Consider the following 17,094-nt stretch of genomic DNA (forward strand, 5'->3'; position numbering starts at 1 on the left):
CACTACAGTTCACCAAAGGTTCACACCAGTGGGTTTTTCTAACAGGTTCCACATGTGCCACCCCACAGTACTAGCATGAAACTAGTGAGCTGCAAAGGGAACACTAATGGCAAGATGCTGGACCTCCGCACACTCAGACTGCTGAATTTCATACAGCCTAACTCTGTTTCTGCAACTACCACTCTACCTAAGGCAATTTACGAAGACTTTCCTAGAATGTTTCCAGTTTTACACAAAAGGAGACATACCCTAAGCAATATTATACAAAATACTGTTTCTAGCACATTTTATCCAGCAAGTCAAAGCACAGACTAGACAGCCAACATGCTGACTTGCACTGAAATAAACTTCAAATTTGTGATTTCCTCTTCACTGCAGAACAATGAATAAATAGGCAAAACTAGAAATTCTGTTTCTTACAAACAGCTTAGGAGAAAACATCTTACCTTTTGCTGTCCCTGTACGTATGTGCTGTGATGCTGCAACTCTAACTCCATTAGTCCTGTTACTCAGCCGGCAGTCAGTTTTCTTTGCTTTCTCCCTGTGTAAATAATTTTCATGTTTTTGTTTTTTTCCCTTCCCAAATGCACGAGCACAAACAACCAACCATGTATGAAAACAGAATGCCACTGTAAACAAAAGCAGTAACTCCAGGCCACAAATGTGTATTTAACAACAAATGTAGATAATGCACTAGTAGCCTTTATTTATTTGTTTAATATACCAGTAATTAAACTGCCAAGAGTGTTACTAAACTCTGAATAAAGATCTAAAAGAAAACACACGAGTTTTTTTTAAAAAAAAGGTGTAGCTGATTCTGCAGCCTTTCCTGAAAGCTAATGAATGTAATGAAGCCATACCCCAGACTAGGGCAAAAGCATCTGGTTATGGAGTAATAAAATGACAAGAAGTCAAGTTGAAACCTTATTAGATAAGGTTATAAATTTTTTCACTTCCTTACAGCAGAGGATTGCGTAGCCCACAGGAAGTTCTGAAGCCCTCTGATTCGCAAGTTATCTTCAATAAAACATTTCAGCAAGTTACCACCCCCTATCTGTCCTTACTTGATCCTCACCATTTTCAGGACAGCTTTTCAATTTTTAACTTTAACATAAATATAAAGGGAAGAAAAGGTAATTCTGTATCACTCAACCTGCTTCTGCTCCTTAGTCTGTTTGCTAAATGTCAACCGACAATTTTAGGGAAGAAATGCATACAACTACATTCTATTTATCGCATTATTTCTTTTCAAAAGATAAAAGGTTTTTATATAGCCTAGTCTCACAATATGCCAGCTCTTGTTCCACAATAGTAAAACAAAGCACCTAACTGACTGTACACTCTGTTTATCAGAGTGAATGCACCCCACGTTGTTCCTGGATTACCGGTTATGTTGGAAACCTACTTTTCCAGCTGTGGCTTTCCCTTCTTCTTGCTTACTGCAGACAGACTTCGTTTTTCCCCTGTATGCTAAACAGAACATACAAGAATGAGGGTCATGAAAGATAATTTGTATCATGAAAACAAACAAAAAACTTCTTAGACCTAAAGGTCTATGAGCTCACAACTAGTGTTGCTCACAGATGCTACAGCCATACAAACAACTATCTGTACAGTGCGGTCAGACCTTCAGCATCATCCATATCATCTTGCGATTACGCTATTATTAGCAAAGGACACAGCAAATTACTACTTCCAAATACTCAGAAGATATCAATCAAATTATTGCTATCAGCAAGCTGTAAGTCTTTCCAGTTGAGGAGAAAACCCAACACTTTTCATCAAATACTCCCCAAAAACTCCTTTCTCAAAAAGAAGCCATCTCATCAGAGTTAATCATAAGGCTTAAGGGGCTACAGAGCTTCTGATTTAAGTGGAACTATGATTGGGAGGGGGAGAAGAGTACATGTGGCAAATTATTTTTACATTGCAAGCTATGTTTACATCTTGACAAAACAGGTACCTGGCCTTGATTGCTGCTAAACTGAACTCTGTAAAATACCACCTAGGAGCGTATTAGAAAAAACACAACGTCTGCATTTTTCTGTAAGTATATACTAGCTGCTAGTGATATCTCATATTTGGCAAAGCAGTAAAAACTGTGACAACTCAAAAATAGTCTCTGCCTACGTTGTATTTGGAAATCTTTTAAATGGGAAGTAGCTTTTCCTGCTTCAGTATATCAATTTTGTCTTGCCTCAAGCTCACGTACTTCAAGCTTTGATGCAGTCTAACATTTCTGCTTTGAAAACAAATCTCAATTCATTACCGTAGTTTGTGAAATAAGGAAACTTTGGCTTGCCATTCCCCACATAATAATCAATAGCCAAATTCTACATGTGGAACAAAATCAATATTAAGCAATTCTAACATTCAAGGTTTTTCAGATGAAAAAGTGAGCAACCTTCCTTCCCTCACTTTCAGTACATTAACTTATTTATGAGTAATTATTCTTCTTGACCACACTCATACCAAAATTGACCACTGGAGACAAGAAAAAAATAATCTCACACACCATGTATATATGCATCCAGCTATTAACTTTTCAGTGAAGATTAATTCTTAAGTTACTTAGATAATGGAAGTAAGATAGATGGGGGTACATCTAACCTGTACGCCCTGCTGCACCATTCTTATAGTTTACTTATTAATACCACGTTGAGTTTGTTGCTTGCAACAACACAAATTCCTTAGGCCTTCTGAAATTCTCTCTGATGTTACAGAGAGCTGTAACTTATTGTACAACATGCTACAATAACAGGAAATTCCTGCTAAGAAATTAAGACTTTTCTGATTGCACACATCCTATGGGGATGTTTTAGCTATAAATTCAAAACAAAATACTTAAACTTCAACAGAGTTGAAAATTATGAGGGGTTTTCTAATCAAGGTAGGTTCACCTGCAACTTGAACATGAGCAATCATTGCTACAATTTTAGCAGTGTTCTTCATCTTTCAAAACTAAATATAATCATGTGTAGAGGACAGTTTCTTCATTTCAGAGTTTCAGAATACTGCTTTAAATGTAAAAACAACACACCTGGTCAAGTAGGTTTGTACAGTGCTCTGGGTGCTGCTGGGCAATACAGCTTTTTCTTCTCCAGTCCATTACCCCATTTTGCTCAGAGTGCTGTATGTTAAGGCTATCCAGTGAAGAACATTTTGCACTACTAGTGCTGCTGCAAGGAAAAAAGCAAAAGCTGTGCCAATGTGAATAAACTTGTGAGCTTTTCCTACCAACATCTGCATTTTTGCTGGGAAACAGGTATTTTGCTTTCAGAAGACTCTAGAAATTCAAGACATTTTAAAGACAAATTACAGGAATTCTTGCATACTAAAGTTATAGTAATGATCTGAACATACATGGAGTTTCTTTTGAAAGTCTACCATACTTTGATGCAAAATTCTGAAAAATAACATTTGGAGAAAACAGTACTTGAGAGAACAGCTTTCATAGATATTTCTGCACGCAGTCTTTTTGTTCACTTATGTCATACAAGATGTGGGGAAACTTTCCAGAAAGAAATGTATTCTGAATTCATTCTCTTTCTTCCTTATGATTAATGACAAAATCTGTAATTACTATTTCAGAATTCATAACACATATAAGAAAAGGAGCACATGGCTACTTACAAATCGTGCTGCAGCTGTGTTTATTTGAATTTCAAACCAGTCCTCTTGTTTTATATTTTAACCTTGAAGGTTACTAGATTTGAGTAGTGGGAAATGGGAGTTGCATTTGGCATTTTCTGTGGGCCTTATAATGCCTTCCACTGAAGCTTCTCTTAGCAGTTGCCAGTCAGTGGCAACTTTTAACTAGGTCTGAGAGCACTTGTCAATGAAGACTGCTGGAGAAACAGTCAGGGGTCTCACAAGGTCAGTAGGGCACATGGATCTATAACCTTCTCATCTACCATTCAAAAACATGTCCTACTATTCACTGGATGCAAAAAATAAGGAGATAAAAAGGAATTAATACTTTGAAATTCTTATAAAAATACTCATGCTGAAAATTGAAAGTACCTTTTAACTCAGGGCTTTTGTCAAGGCACATGAAAATTACTGTAATATGAGATGTTAATCAGTTCCCATGATGGCAGAAATCTAGCTCGCTCCAAAGCAGAAGACATGCTGAAGTTCCAGCAGCTACTTACCAAACACCTCTGGAAGTAAGTGCTCAAACTACTTTAAAAGACATGCAATAGAATATTTGAAAACAAAACAAAACAAAAAATCTCAGACAAATGGTGAGAACCCAAGGCAGTCCCTAAGTAGAGACATGAGTCCATAATTGTAGAGATCTAAGCAAGGTCACTTTAGAAACTTCTGCTAAATAGGATTAAGTGAAGCTGCTGCTAAATTTGTTGTCATTTTGTATAAGCTGTAATACTGGCAAATATTTATTTCAGATGTTCAATCTCATTCCTCCAAGCAAACGTCTGGACCTTTTCAAGAGTAATGCTGCCATACTTAAATAACAACAGAAAACAGACAGATGTAATGTATAAATTTTCCCAAAATGTACCAATGCTGTCTGAGATGAACCACTATTTACTCTAGAAAATTTTGTATACATTTAAAAGAGAAAAGTATAATTCAGTGCTATTTCTTTAGAGCCTATAAATAGCAGGCATAGGTTTTAAGGAGAGTCTCAATGTGAACATAGGAGGATTAACAGACCTTCAGTAATCAAGTGGTAAACACATTTTCCCCTCTTGAGAAGAAAATAACAGCTAGCAAAAAGTATTTCTATCGTGAAGATTTTTGGAAAGATCTGTCCCAGTTCATCAAGCTGCTTCTAAAAACCCACTTTAAAGAGAGATCCTAAACAACAATCAGTTCTAGTACACTTTATTATACAAGAAATAAGAAAAAAAGAAGACTAATTCTTTTGGATTGATAACTGTATGTTAATAAGCTTGGATTGAGCTCTTATGACTTCATAGTAGTTTTCTAACCACTGGTATAATCAAAGATTTTGTTAAGATGCAATTCTCGTCTTGGACAAATTTAAATTGAGAGTAACATTTTTTTTGAGGGTTAAATTGAGGGTTAAATACAAAAAGAATCCAAATCACTAAGTTGTCCAATCAGTAATTTCACAAGAATTTTGTTGGTTAAGATTCACAGAACTTTGACAAACAGTTTTGCACTATGGTTATTTGTTAATTACTGTAATTTCAAGTAAATCTTTTCCCTGAGATAAATATGTCTTACAGATAACATAACAGTTAAACACAGAACAAAACTGTAAACCACAACAAAAACTCTATCCATTTTTTCTGCTAATATAGCTAAAATATTGCAGAACTATGTGCAAACATCTCCAAAGATTCTGGTTAAGATACAGTAACAAGTGAATGGACTTAAATAAGCAAGGTATACAAGCTTTAGCTGCTAAAGGAGGGAAAGAATGGGCTACCTTCTCCTCTAAGACCATCTTTGAAACTAGTGAAGAAAAGCTGAGAATCAGCAGCACTGGAAATTTCCCTATATGCATGTGTACATGCACAAGGGAAAAAAATATAAAATACAAATTGATATTACCCAGATTATAAACAAAATCAAAATATCAACTTAAACAGAAGACGTACAAAATTTATGAAAGAAGAGAGTTCCAAATGACTTATACCCTACAGATTCAGAAACATAATCTTCTATAGTATTTTCAGTAGAGTTTTAATACAGAACTTGTCCACGTTACATAGACCTTTCTAATACGTATAAAGTTAATCAAAGAAACAACCAACCAAACAAGCTTTAATCTAGAAGGAAAAATATGCTACCAAAGCACTAATAAATGAAGTTCAGAAATGTAGCATGGGCACATTACATCCTGATACCTACTTGGCAACAGGACTTTTTCCGTTATGTTTCTTGTGGACTGTTGTGTGTTGCATTACATCTGGAAAAAAAAAAAAAAAGCAAAAAGCATTATTCCAACAGCAATTATTTTCTCTTTTAGATCAGTCCAGAGAATTCATCTTTCTATCGCTACCCAACACTTAGTGGAAGACATCTCCATTAAATATATTAGACTTAATATAAAGTGGTGAAATTAACAGATGTTGCATAAAGGACAGATCAGTTTGTACAGACAGTAGAATCAAGATGCTTTACCTTCAATTTCACAAAAGAATGAAACAGAATAATAGGAACTATAACAACCCCAAATTTGCTCACCTCTAGATTTAGTCATAAGGACTAAATGTGTGACTGAGTATTGTCCAGTATGAAAGAGATGAAAAGAAGAAAGTGAATTAAGTCAGGAAAGTACAGAATTCTGTAAATTTTTTTTGGCTACTAAAATGAATCTCAAAATCCCATGTCATTGACAAGTTCTGAATAGTGAATGAAGATAAGTCTTACACAGAAGTATTGCATTCTGACCATCATAAATTTCACTGTGCAAGTAAAGCTTTACAAATAACATGAGACACAAAAAGAGATACCGCCTCAAACAAGAAACAAGAACCTTAGATTCATGGTCTGCCCCTTTCTTTAAAACAATGGTTGAACTTTAACAAAAACAAGTTTTTTTCAATTGCAACTAGCCTTCTTGGTAGCCATCATTGTGCCTGAATTCCTGTCAATGCAACACAGAAGTACAAATAATGACTTGAAAAAAAATACTTCCATTTTAAAATTTCTGTTAGCACCTTAGTAAAATGGCACACAAGGTGTTCTGCATTGCATTTGTAGCTTCATCAGTTGAACAAATTCCTTTTAAGGACAATAAATAAAACTACTTGAGCTACTTTTGAATGTACTGTACATTTACTTGGTGTATTCTGAACTCTACAGAAGAATATAATAAAACAATTTTAAATAAGAAAAGTCTGTCTGAACTGCATGTGTGGATTACTGATTGCACATGAGATCAACTACAAGCTTGTTAGTTATTAGCGTGTAAGAGGATAAGAGCGGTGCCTTTCTGTGAAAGCTAGTGCATCTGTCCGTGTGCACCTACCAGCCCCATTTCTCAGCCTTCCACCTACCAGAAACTTCTACCTGTTCATTACTCAAAGCAATGTGAAACTGGCTTGACATTCGTTACAGAATGAAATTACTAACCAGCCACTAAGCTGCTGCTTCCGCTTATGAACTGTTTTCTGAGGCATTTGGAAAACATGAGCTTTCAGACTGTAATCAATATTCACTACAGTCCCAAACAGGTAAAATCCTTATTAACTGGCCAGAGTATAAAAGCAGCGTAAGTTAAGAGGAAAAACTTCAACATCCTTTCTGTGTAAAACAAAACCTAGACAAATTGACACATTTATGGCAAAACAAACTGCTGTATTCAACTTGTAAAACAAATAATTGAAGAATAGGTAAAGACATGAAAAGCTGCAAACAAACTTGGCTCAAGTAAATTGTGGAGTATTTCTTCCTCTTTGCTCAACACAGCCACGAACTTCTGCCTCCAAGCTGTCTATGAACAATCCCACTTTTTGGATTATATAGAAACCCTCTAAGGAAACTGTAGGATGCATACAAAGATTCTTCATTTATATAGCACATTTCATCCAAATCTCTCAGCTTTGTACCAATAAAGAAATTGGTCAACTGCATGATTTCCAGAACTGAGTGTGGCAAATTTTCTCAGAGAAGAACCACCTTTAAGTACACAACTACCTTCCTCCTGACTTGAAGCTTCTGAACTGTCCTCCTTGAAGTGTTCTGGTGCTTTAACCGTCTTCAAAGAGGGTTGTAAGTTACCTGCAGAGAATAAAGTTCACGTAGTAACTTTATAGATCTTGAACAACTAAACAGTTCCTGAGTGCTTGCACTAAACTGGAAGCTAGGGAAATGGAAGACTGAACTTTCTGGTTTGCATGTGGCAATAATTTGAACATCATCTCCTTCAAAGCAGGCCATCTCCAAGAATAGAGGCTCTATGGAGATGCTTTTATTTTGAAGAAAAATGTGTGCAAAATGATTTTAAAACTACTGTGAAATTTCAAAAGCTTTGGATTGTGATTATATTACGAATATTTCCATCATATTGCATATCAGATTTTCATAAATAATATTTTGTTTCAGCAGGAAATAGCAGGAGACCAACTACAGTTACTAAAATTTTTATGCAATGAGTTACACTCCACTGTTAAATTGTTCACCTGCCAAAGGAGACTTAATTTGGGCTGAAATCATCTAGTGTCCTTAACACAGTCTTGATGCATCATTTTTGCCTTGTTATGCCAGATGAGGTAACAAAAAGTGGCAATAATATTTGCAGTTTTGTTGCAAAAATACCAGTGCTCCACTCTTAAAGAGAACTAAGTTCAGCAATGAATTGAACTCTAGGAGTCAACTCTTTTCCTCTCAAAAAATTCCAAGTTAGTGCAGGTAACAGCATCTGAAAGCTGCTTTTCAGGATCTTGAAGTATTGATGGGAAGATCTTCCTGAGTATTGTTTGCATTGAACATACTAAACCCCAAGAGACGTGTTCTAATGAAGTCTACTGGGATGAAAAACTTACCCCAGCCTGAAGAGGTGTCTAAAATAACTGATGTTATGAACCAGGAGGGAGCTAATTGATTCCCTCCTTAACGGAACTGTGACAGCATGGATAATGACGCTTACTGAACATATGATTCGGTGTGGGATCTCAACTATTATTTAAGGTATAAAGATCCTCCACTGAATTGACAATTTATTTCCACAAAGGTTTTACTAATATCATACCTATAGCATTTAAGTACTTCAGAGAGTATTTCTGTATTTCTGTGAATGGACATTTTATCCCCAGATCTTAAAAATGACTGAAGACCAATGTAAGCCACAGTCAGTTTCTCTAATTCATTCTGCACATTTGATTTAAGAAAAATCTCATCCCAGTTCTCAAACACATGCTTCTTCCCTCTCCCCCAGCACTGCCACTATATTCAAAATATGCCACCGTGGCCTAAATTGCAATTGTAAATACTTAGGCAGATTTCAGAATTCCCAAACACAAAATTTAGAAAAACACAGTGGCCAGCAATAATTAAAAAAAAAAAGAGCTTGATGAGTACTTGTCTTAGCACAGCACGTAATAGTCTGCACTACAGTAAATGTGATGGTGAACCATCCCAGAGAAGTTATCCAGCCTCCTTTATCAACAGATAAACAACTACACTTAAATTCATCATGCTGTTTGTCTTCATCAAAGCTTTCCTTAATTGCTATCTCAATGTCACGGCCCTGAACCACACCAGTGGGCTTTACAGCCTCTTCTGCCCTGCCAAGGGCCACACCTGCCTGTGTTCAAGACCAGCTCTGGTACAGGGAGGGCAGTTTTGCAATCTTGGGTGATACTGGTGGGAAAGAGCTGGAGATGCCTCGTGCAGGGCCTCCATACTTGGGCTCAGGAGCCACATTGCAACTCAGGTCTTTGCCAGGGCTATGCTGCAGCCCTGCCTGGGCCTGGCCACGTCTTAACGATCCTGTTCGTAACCCTGACCTACTGACTTCTCTGCCCTGACCTCAGACGTGACTCACTGCTACTGACTTTGCTGCTAATCACCAGACTCTTGCCTGTCCCTGAGCCTAATCTTCCTCACAGTGAGTTAAGCCCATTAGAAGTTTTCTCTCCTCTCTGCTGAACAATGAAGTTCCTCATCCTTTCTATCTGTCATGCATTTTAGATCTGACAAAGCCTCATGACCTTTCATGTAGCCTATATGCACATACATACATATATATATATATATTTTTTTTTAATTACAAACTATCTCCCATTTATGATCACACTATAATCTGTAAGGCATCATCCTGCAGAATTAAGGTTTTAATCTACAAACAACCCTGCAGATCATTTCTGTCCTGCACTCCTGCAGTTGAGTCTATTACTGGTTCTTTTTCAGTGCATTTCTACAATTTGAAAGGATCATTTTAAGTTATAATAATGTACAGCAACATACTGACAACTTTTTCCCACCAAGATGTAGCCTATAGACTAATACATGCACATCCTATGCTGTGTGTCCATTGTTAATGTGAATCTTTCTGGGCCTTGGAACTTCCTTCCTCTCCTCCCCATGCAGCTCTTCATTAAAAGGCAGTTGTCAGAATTTTTCACAACAATAAATTCCAGCCAATTTCACAATCGTCCTGGACCTCATTAGTTTAACTTATATATGAAACCGACATATAAGAATGTCCTAAGTGTTACTAAAAAACTAGGTTCAAAACCACAAAATAACATCTGCAGCTTCTCCCATAAATCACAAGGCCTTATCTGATCACAGAGAGAACACATTTGATACACCACGTGTATCATCTCAGATTTGTGTTAGCTGTCATCCCCTCATTTTCTTTCGAGTGCTCACAAGCAGTCTGTTCAAAAACTCTGACTTATTCCTTACTAAGATCTTCTGCAACTTCTGAGGCTACAGTCTCACAGTCAGTACCTGAACTGTCACGGTATATAACATGCACTGAAGGAAGAAAAGATTCAACAGAAACAAAGAGCACATCTTAAGGCAGCCATACAGAGAAGCTAAGCTTGGGTCACACAATTTATAGTACACAAGTGCCAGGTCCACCAAGGAAATACCAGCAATGCAAATGCTCTGAACAAGATTCTGTATGATCTGAAGTCAGGGCCATCCCATTATTTACATGCTATGTACCCAAACCAAATCTTAGTTTAAATATCAAGACAAACACAATCTACAAAAGAAACCAAATAAATAACATGCAATTTTTTAGGATCAGTGCAGAAGGCTTTTTGTTCCCATGTTGACAACAGCCTCATCATTCATTTTCACAGGATTCATAAAAAAGACGACAGTAGCTTTAATAAAAAAGCATGCTTTTTAAAAACTTGCTTTTCCTTTGAAGTCTTGAAGCTTTAAATAAGTTTTTAAATGGCCAAAAATATTTGGCTGCATTTCTATTCAATACGACTTGTCCTACTGCTGAAGTGGTAATGAGGTCAGGGGATTTTGGCCCGTTTTGAGATTTCTTATAAAGTCCCAAACTATTGCACATGCTCAATTTATTTTTACCTATTTTAACAGTATGATGGTACAAAGAAGAAAGAAAAGAAAAACAAGCTGGTGCTTCACAGCACAACCCCACTGTCAAAAGCATACATCTGCTGAAACAACTATTCATTAGCAGTGAGTTCAAGTATGACCAGTAGAATACAATGTAACATGAATATGTAATTAAAAAACATAATTAGGCATGACAGGAAGAATCACTTTTTAGAGACTTTTTGTTATATAGAACAGTATTAAGATATTTCTTACTGTGAGTGTGCAAAGATTCTGATGAAATTGATTGGAAGAAGTTGTATACTCTCTGATTCTGCAGAAAAGCTTGTGATGTATTTGAAAATAGCTGCCTGAAATTTAAGTGAAATTTTGTTAAACTGTAAGTAATATTTCATAGGAAAAACAGAAAAATACCATTTAAGAGCAAATTAGGTGGTTCTTAAAAAGACTAAACACTTTAACTTGCTAACTTGCACACTGAGCATACAGAAGATTAAAGGCTACTTCAGAGCTTTATTGTTCAGGCCTAGTGTACAGTCCTAGTTGGAGTACAGCCAGTAAAAGAAATCGGTATTATGGATTTTTAAAAATTAAAAATATATGTACTTTTGAGCCACAATGTAACATTATCAGAGAGGAGCTTGGACAGATTCAAAAAAGCACTGAACCGTAAGTTTTAACTTTTTTCCTCAACTTTTTTTCTCCAAAAAAATGCACCTGCTTTTTAAAAACACTTTTTGATTAAATCCGAAGTTGAATTCGCCTATAAAGACAGTGTCTGAATTTCATAATTATCTCAAAGAGCTGAGGGTGGGATTCTCAAAATTGCCCAGCACTGTTCTGAATCTGTTCCCAAGGGCTCAATGACTTTCTATAGCTTCAGACAAGAAAATAGTCCAAGAATAAATATTTTAAGTCCCACAACAGATTTCCAGTTTTTGTTTGCCAGCACTGCCAGTTCTACTTTTTTTTTGGAGGGGGGTAAAGGCAATAAAAAAAAATTTTGGCCAAACAAGCATGTACTTAAGACACCTAAATACATATTTCTGCTTAACTGACACTGTAAGAAAAAATTTTTTACACAGTAATGTTATTGTCAAGATTATTCACATAGTAATTTAGCATAGTCACAGCTTCATTTAGTAATTATGACTCCATACTATAACATGGCTGGATATATTTAAATGATATCCTCAAACAATCTGTTGAGTTTGTAATTATTTTGCAGTTAGGCTTTATACCCTTTCTGTATTACAGATACTTACCAATCAACCATTATTTTAAAACAGGATATTAGTCAAAACTGATCTAGCTTTTACCTTGAAAATCAAGCCAATAAAAGACAAATAATGGTACAGAGCAAAATAAAAGAAAATTGGGAAGAAGAGGGGAAGGGGAAGGTTGAGGCATGCAGCAGCTCTGTATCTTCTGTAGCTGAGCTAGAGACAAAACCCTGAGACGTAAGAAGCTTGGACTCAAGTATCTGCAGTATTCAGAGCAGGAGCTTGACAAGCAGTGCCTGATTACTTCAGCAAGTGTCTCAAGATTCACTTGGCCTAACCTGGTTAAAAGTTTTAAGTTACTTTGAATAAGGTTGAACAACCCTGACAGAAAAGAACAAACCTAACTAGCAAGGTACTTATAGCAAATAAAAAGAACAAGGGAGGCATACTCAAATTCGTACTGCTTCTCTGAGTTACAGGATTTAACCAAAATGGCCTACAGCTCAGCAAGTACTCTCATAACTAGGTAACAGGTTATGAGGTATTTGCCCTTTTCTTACAGATGCGTGTATTGCATTTCATTTTATAGATACGTTTCATTATTACTGTTTATTCTTTTCCAAATTCTGTTCAGTGTCACTCTGTTGTGATTTAGAATCAGAAAATAGCACTTTGAGTTACTTTTTCATTTTTCTAAATATATCTTTGTATAATGAAGACAAGGCCCTCCCTCCCTAAAGTACCAATCATTGCTATGCTACGTTGCCCTGCACTAATACTTTCTTAATTGGATGATTATTCCTTAATCAGCCCACACCATTGAAGTTTGAAAGTAGATTCTCATTTTCAAGAAAAAATATATATTTCATCACTGCCTTCCCATCTTCTTCATAAATTGCATTAACACAGCAGAATTTCCACTGTCCCTAGCAGTCATCTAGTTTGATTGCAACCCCTTTTCAGATAACACATTTCAGGTTATTTGCTAGAATTCTCACCTGATTATGGGCTCAAGATCAGCATGCCTTCGCTCTTCCCTCTTCTGAAAACCCTGATTTAGTGCTCTTAAAATAGTCTTGTCAAACGCTTCAGAAGACAATTCCTTTGGAAGCTGAGAAAAAGGGTAAAAATGTCAATTACTCATTTCTCATCTTAAGATTATCTTTGTTCATCATCAGTCTTTATACCTTTTGTTATCTATGGGAAACTCTACTGTTCCAGCTTGAATACAGTAATTTGCAGACGAAGTACAACAAATCATCATAATTTAATTTTGGTAGAGAAACACTTTGCTGTAAATTCTCCTATCAGGTCTAGGTGTATGAAGCTCTAAAGCTCTCTTTAAAAGAAGATGTAAATTCAGAAATTCACTGATGTTCTTTCTTAGAATAATTTACATCTTTTTCCAATTTCTTTCTTTAAACCTTTCACACAAAGAAAGTAGGTCTGAAAATAACAACAACAAAAAATACCAGGGAGGATGCCGAGCACTGTACTCACTATCATTATTTCACTAGATTAAATTATTTCTAAGAAAGAGTAGAAATGACCATTTAAAGATACATAATGCACTGGGTTTCAGCAGGCAATACCGAGATCGCTCAATAGCAAGTCCTTCTCTAGTTGCTATTAACACCAAAGCTTCTCATGAAAATTCATTCAATTTCCAATGCCAGTATCACAAAGTGAGGCCCTCTGATGTTTCAGTTCAGAACATAAAATTCTTGCTACTAAGGAGCTGTCAATTTTAAATGACAAGTTTTCCCTAGAACGAAATTTTCTCACATTTATAACTTCCAAAATGATATGCTACAGTAAATGAAAGCTCGTGAAATTAGTTAATTTATTTAGAAAAAACAGTAATATATATTTTTAATTTTGGTACAGTTAAAAGAAAACAGCCACAGCAGAAATGCTTCCTCCTAAACTTAAAAGCTATTGCTGATCTGATTTACATCTACCATCAGTTTCAATCAACAGCACTAAGCAACTTACACTACAGCGGCATCTTCCTCTCGTGTATCTGGAATATGCCCAATCCAGAGCGCCAGCTGGATATACCATGCTGCTAGTGGCATAACAGCAAAGCACTAAGTAATTCTTTCACTGATTGAAGTGCTACTAATAAACATACGCTATTTCTAATGTAGATAATTGCTTGGTAACATGCAAAAATAGGAACTTCTGGAATTCAGATTGACAGATACTGTTAGTATGAGTACAATGCTGTAGCACCTGAAGTGCATTAGATACGAAAACAGAAAAAAATGCTTCTGAACAGAAAGGAGCTTTTCTGAAGACTTTGGCTTTAATATGTGTTACTGAGTACCTCTGACTGAAGAATTTGTCAGTATTAAGCAAATGGTTTACTCATGCCACTCCAAAAGCACGGGGAAGTGCAAACTTCCTGCCACAATGTTTTGTATATAATTTTGCCTCAATAAACAGCCACAACTTTTTTTTCCTTTAAAGCTTTTATTAAAAGGGATTCAATTCCTTTTGTAGCTTAAGATGGAGAGTCATATAAACCCAAGTGAAGGTGCTTAATATCTTAACTCCAGGTAATAAGACAGTCTTGTTACCACAAGCATGTTAGTCCTTCCACATATGTGGGCAATTTCCTAAACCCAAGTAACTTCTTACAGAATCACAGAATTTCTAGGTTGGAAGAGACCTCAAGATCATCGAGTCCAACCTCTAACCTAACACTAACAGTCCCCACTAAACCATATCCCTAAGATATTACACTTGTCACCCCAGAGAAGGTGCTCTTCAAATATAAGGAAAAGTTACCCCATTTACTACCTTAGCTTTTCTCATCAATGCTGCTACTCTGCTACAAGTTTTATACAGTTATCTTACTCCTATCACCCACAAACTCGTCATTTCCTATCACATAGTTTGCCCATTCCTTCCTGTCCTAGGAAACAGAGCGTACTACTTAGCAATGCTATGGAGATTGGAAATGAGAATAACAGAAAACTAGAATGCAAGGGTGGATGAACTTGATGCCTGACTCCTATTACGCAAGTAGGTAACTAGAGGGCCCATTTCAGAAGCTGCTGTGCTTCTTTACTTTGCAGGTAGGAGAACACAAGGCATGCAGTTCAGCACTCATCCCATGAGCTGCAGAGGATCTCATACGACAACCCTGCTTTTAAGGTTCTCTTCACAAATAGAGGAATTTTGTGGACACACCGTCTACAACTAGATATTCCACCCATAATTCAGACCCTCACGAATCAAGCTCTGGGAACTCTCAGACCTAGATATTCCAACTGGTTTACAGCAGCAGCACATACTCCCCTTCATTTTTACAACACTAGAAAACACCATATTGACAACAAACAGCAAACGAGACTGTGGCCTTTATACAGTAACAAGCATTCCACTTGCAATTAACATCGCAGTAAGAGCTTCAGATGCTACTGAAACACGCCTAAAACAGAGCTCTTCTTAGTACCCTGAGCAGTGAGGGGTTTAACTATAGAATTTCCCAAAATAGACAGAACTCCAAATATTAGGCACTGACAATGAAACATACAGTTCAAGGTCATCACACTCTGGGGATCCACATGTTGTCTCTGCACACTAATACATTCCCTGCTTTGGGAGGAGGGAGAGGGGCTTAGAGAATATCTACTTTTTGTAAGCATACACATGCACAAGTAAGCAGTTTATAGAGTTTCTCAAGTTTAACTCCTTCTGACAGTAAATATGCCTGCCTTTGTTCTGCTGAAGAATACAACAGTAAAATTAAAAGCTATTATGCTCGTGGACCTGCATCGTTAATTAAAATCAAAAAGTTTATATTCTTAAGGTTATTCTAATGGGGTACAAATTAGCAGTGCTTGCCCCTATATATTAATTCTGTGGGTATATTGTACAGTCAATTTTAAGGCAGTTCAGTTAAATCTGCCAGACAAGTTTGAGTCATTTGAAACTCGTCAAACATTCTACTGAACTTCTTCATCTGTCAAGCTGCTCCACCACAATAAACATAATTTAAATGGTTAATAAAATTCTGTAGTAAAAATGCCAGTAGCCTGCTTTTGCTTTTGTAATTACATCCCAGAAATCACCGACCTCCTAAACTACATCTGAAGTTATAAATCTGATGTGTAAACACTAGTTTTGTATTTCAATACATACTTTTAGCAGGAATTCCTGAAGCTCCTGGTGTGTTTTTGTTACACATGTTACCGAAAGATCGGACCAGGTTACCTGAATAATGAAAGAGAAGAGAATGAGTAAAGTTTCTTTCTTCAGTTGGTCAACTTTAACATTTTCTTAACTCTTATATTGAGATCATCAGACTTAACACTAGCAACTAAGTTAATACCAGGCAAAACAGAGATAACAGTGTACCTTTCAGAGATGTACACTAATTTTGAGTGCACATCTTGAGATCATTTTAATGTTATTTGTGGCTAAAAGCAATATGAACAAATTCAGGTCAATGCAATCAAGTCCCTGAAGATTACTTAGTGATTCCAAAAGAAGCCAGGCAGAAGGCTGTGTAATTAGAGGATTTCTATCAAAGAGTCGTCATTAACTTCAGAAAACAGAGCAAAGGACTGTAGGTCCGATATACCAGATTTAGTTCTTGCTGCCATTAGTCAATAAATAAATGAACAAAAATCTTTCTGCTTCTCTTGCATATAAAATAATTTTATCCACCTCAGGTTTGATTCTTATATGGTCATATTGAACTTCTTGTAGGATACAATTCATAAAAAATATTGCAAGTTACTAACGAAGTTACTCAAGAATAAGAAAGCATATTGGTATACGCTTCTACCAAATTTTCAGTAGCTTATTGTTCTGACACAACATGCAAGCATTAAAACAGCACCTTCACGTGCATATTTTGAGGAAAAAG

General features: G+C 36.3%; 1 protein-coding gene across 5 annotated transcripts in view; it reads right to left on the reverse strand.

Annotated features, from left to right (window-relative positions):
* ZCCHC2 (zinc finger CCHC-type containing 2) overlaps nt 1–17,094 on the reverse strand; it is a 40,631-nt gene that overhangs the window by 6,667 nt on the left and 16,870 nt on the right. For 2 of the 5 annotated variants that reach the window (XM_038173982.2, XM_038173978.2), the window contains exons 4-11: nt 16,365–16,436; nt 13,211–13,323; nt 11,245–11,339; nt 7,639–7,722; nt 5,848–5,905; nt 3,041–3,179; nt 1,406–1,470; nt 447–541 (exon numbers count right to left, since the gene is read on the reverse strand). In XM_038173982.2, the coding sequence (XP_038029910.2) occupies nt 447–541; nt 1,406–1,470; nt 3,041–3,179; nt 5,848–5,905; nt 7,639–7,722; nt 11,245–11,339; nt 13,211–13,323; nt 16,365–16,436 (721 nt within the window). The remainder of the gene's footprint in view (nt 1–446; nt 542–1,405; nt 1,471–3,040; nt 3,180–5,847; nt 5,906–7,638; nt 7,723–11,244; nt 11,340–13,210; nt 13,324–16,364; nt 16,437–17,094) is intronic. The other 3 variants (XM_038173979.2, XM_038173981.2, XM_038173980.2) reach the window with 3 other exon arrangements.

Source organism: Anas platyrhynchos, chromosome 2, assembly GCF_047663525.1.
Source record: "Anas platyrhynchos isolate ZD024472 breed Pekin duck chromosome 2, IASCAAS_PekinDuck_T2T, whole genome shotgun sequence".
Taxonomy (NCBI): domain Eukaryota; kingdom Metazoa; phylum Chordata; class Aves; order Anseriformes; family Anatidae; genus Anas; species Anas platyrhynchos.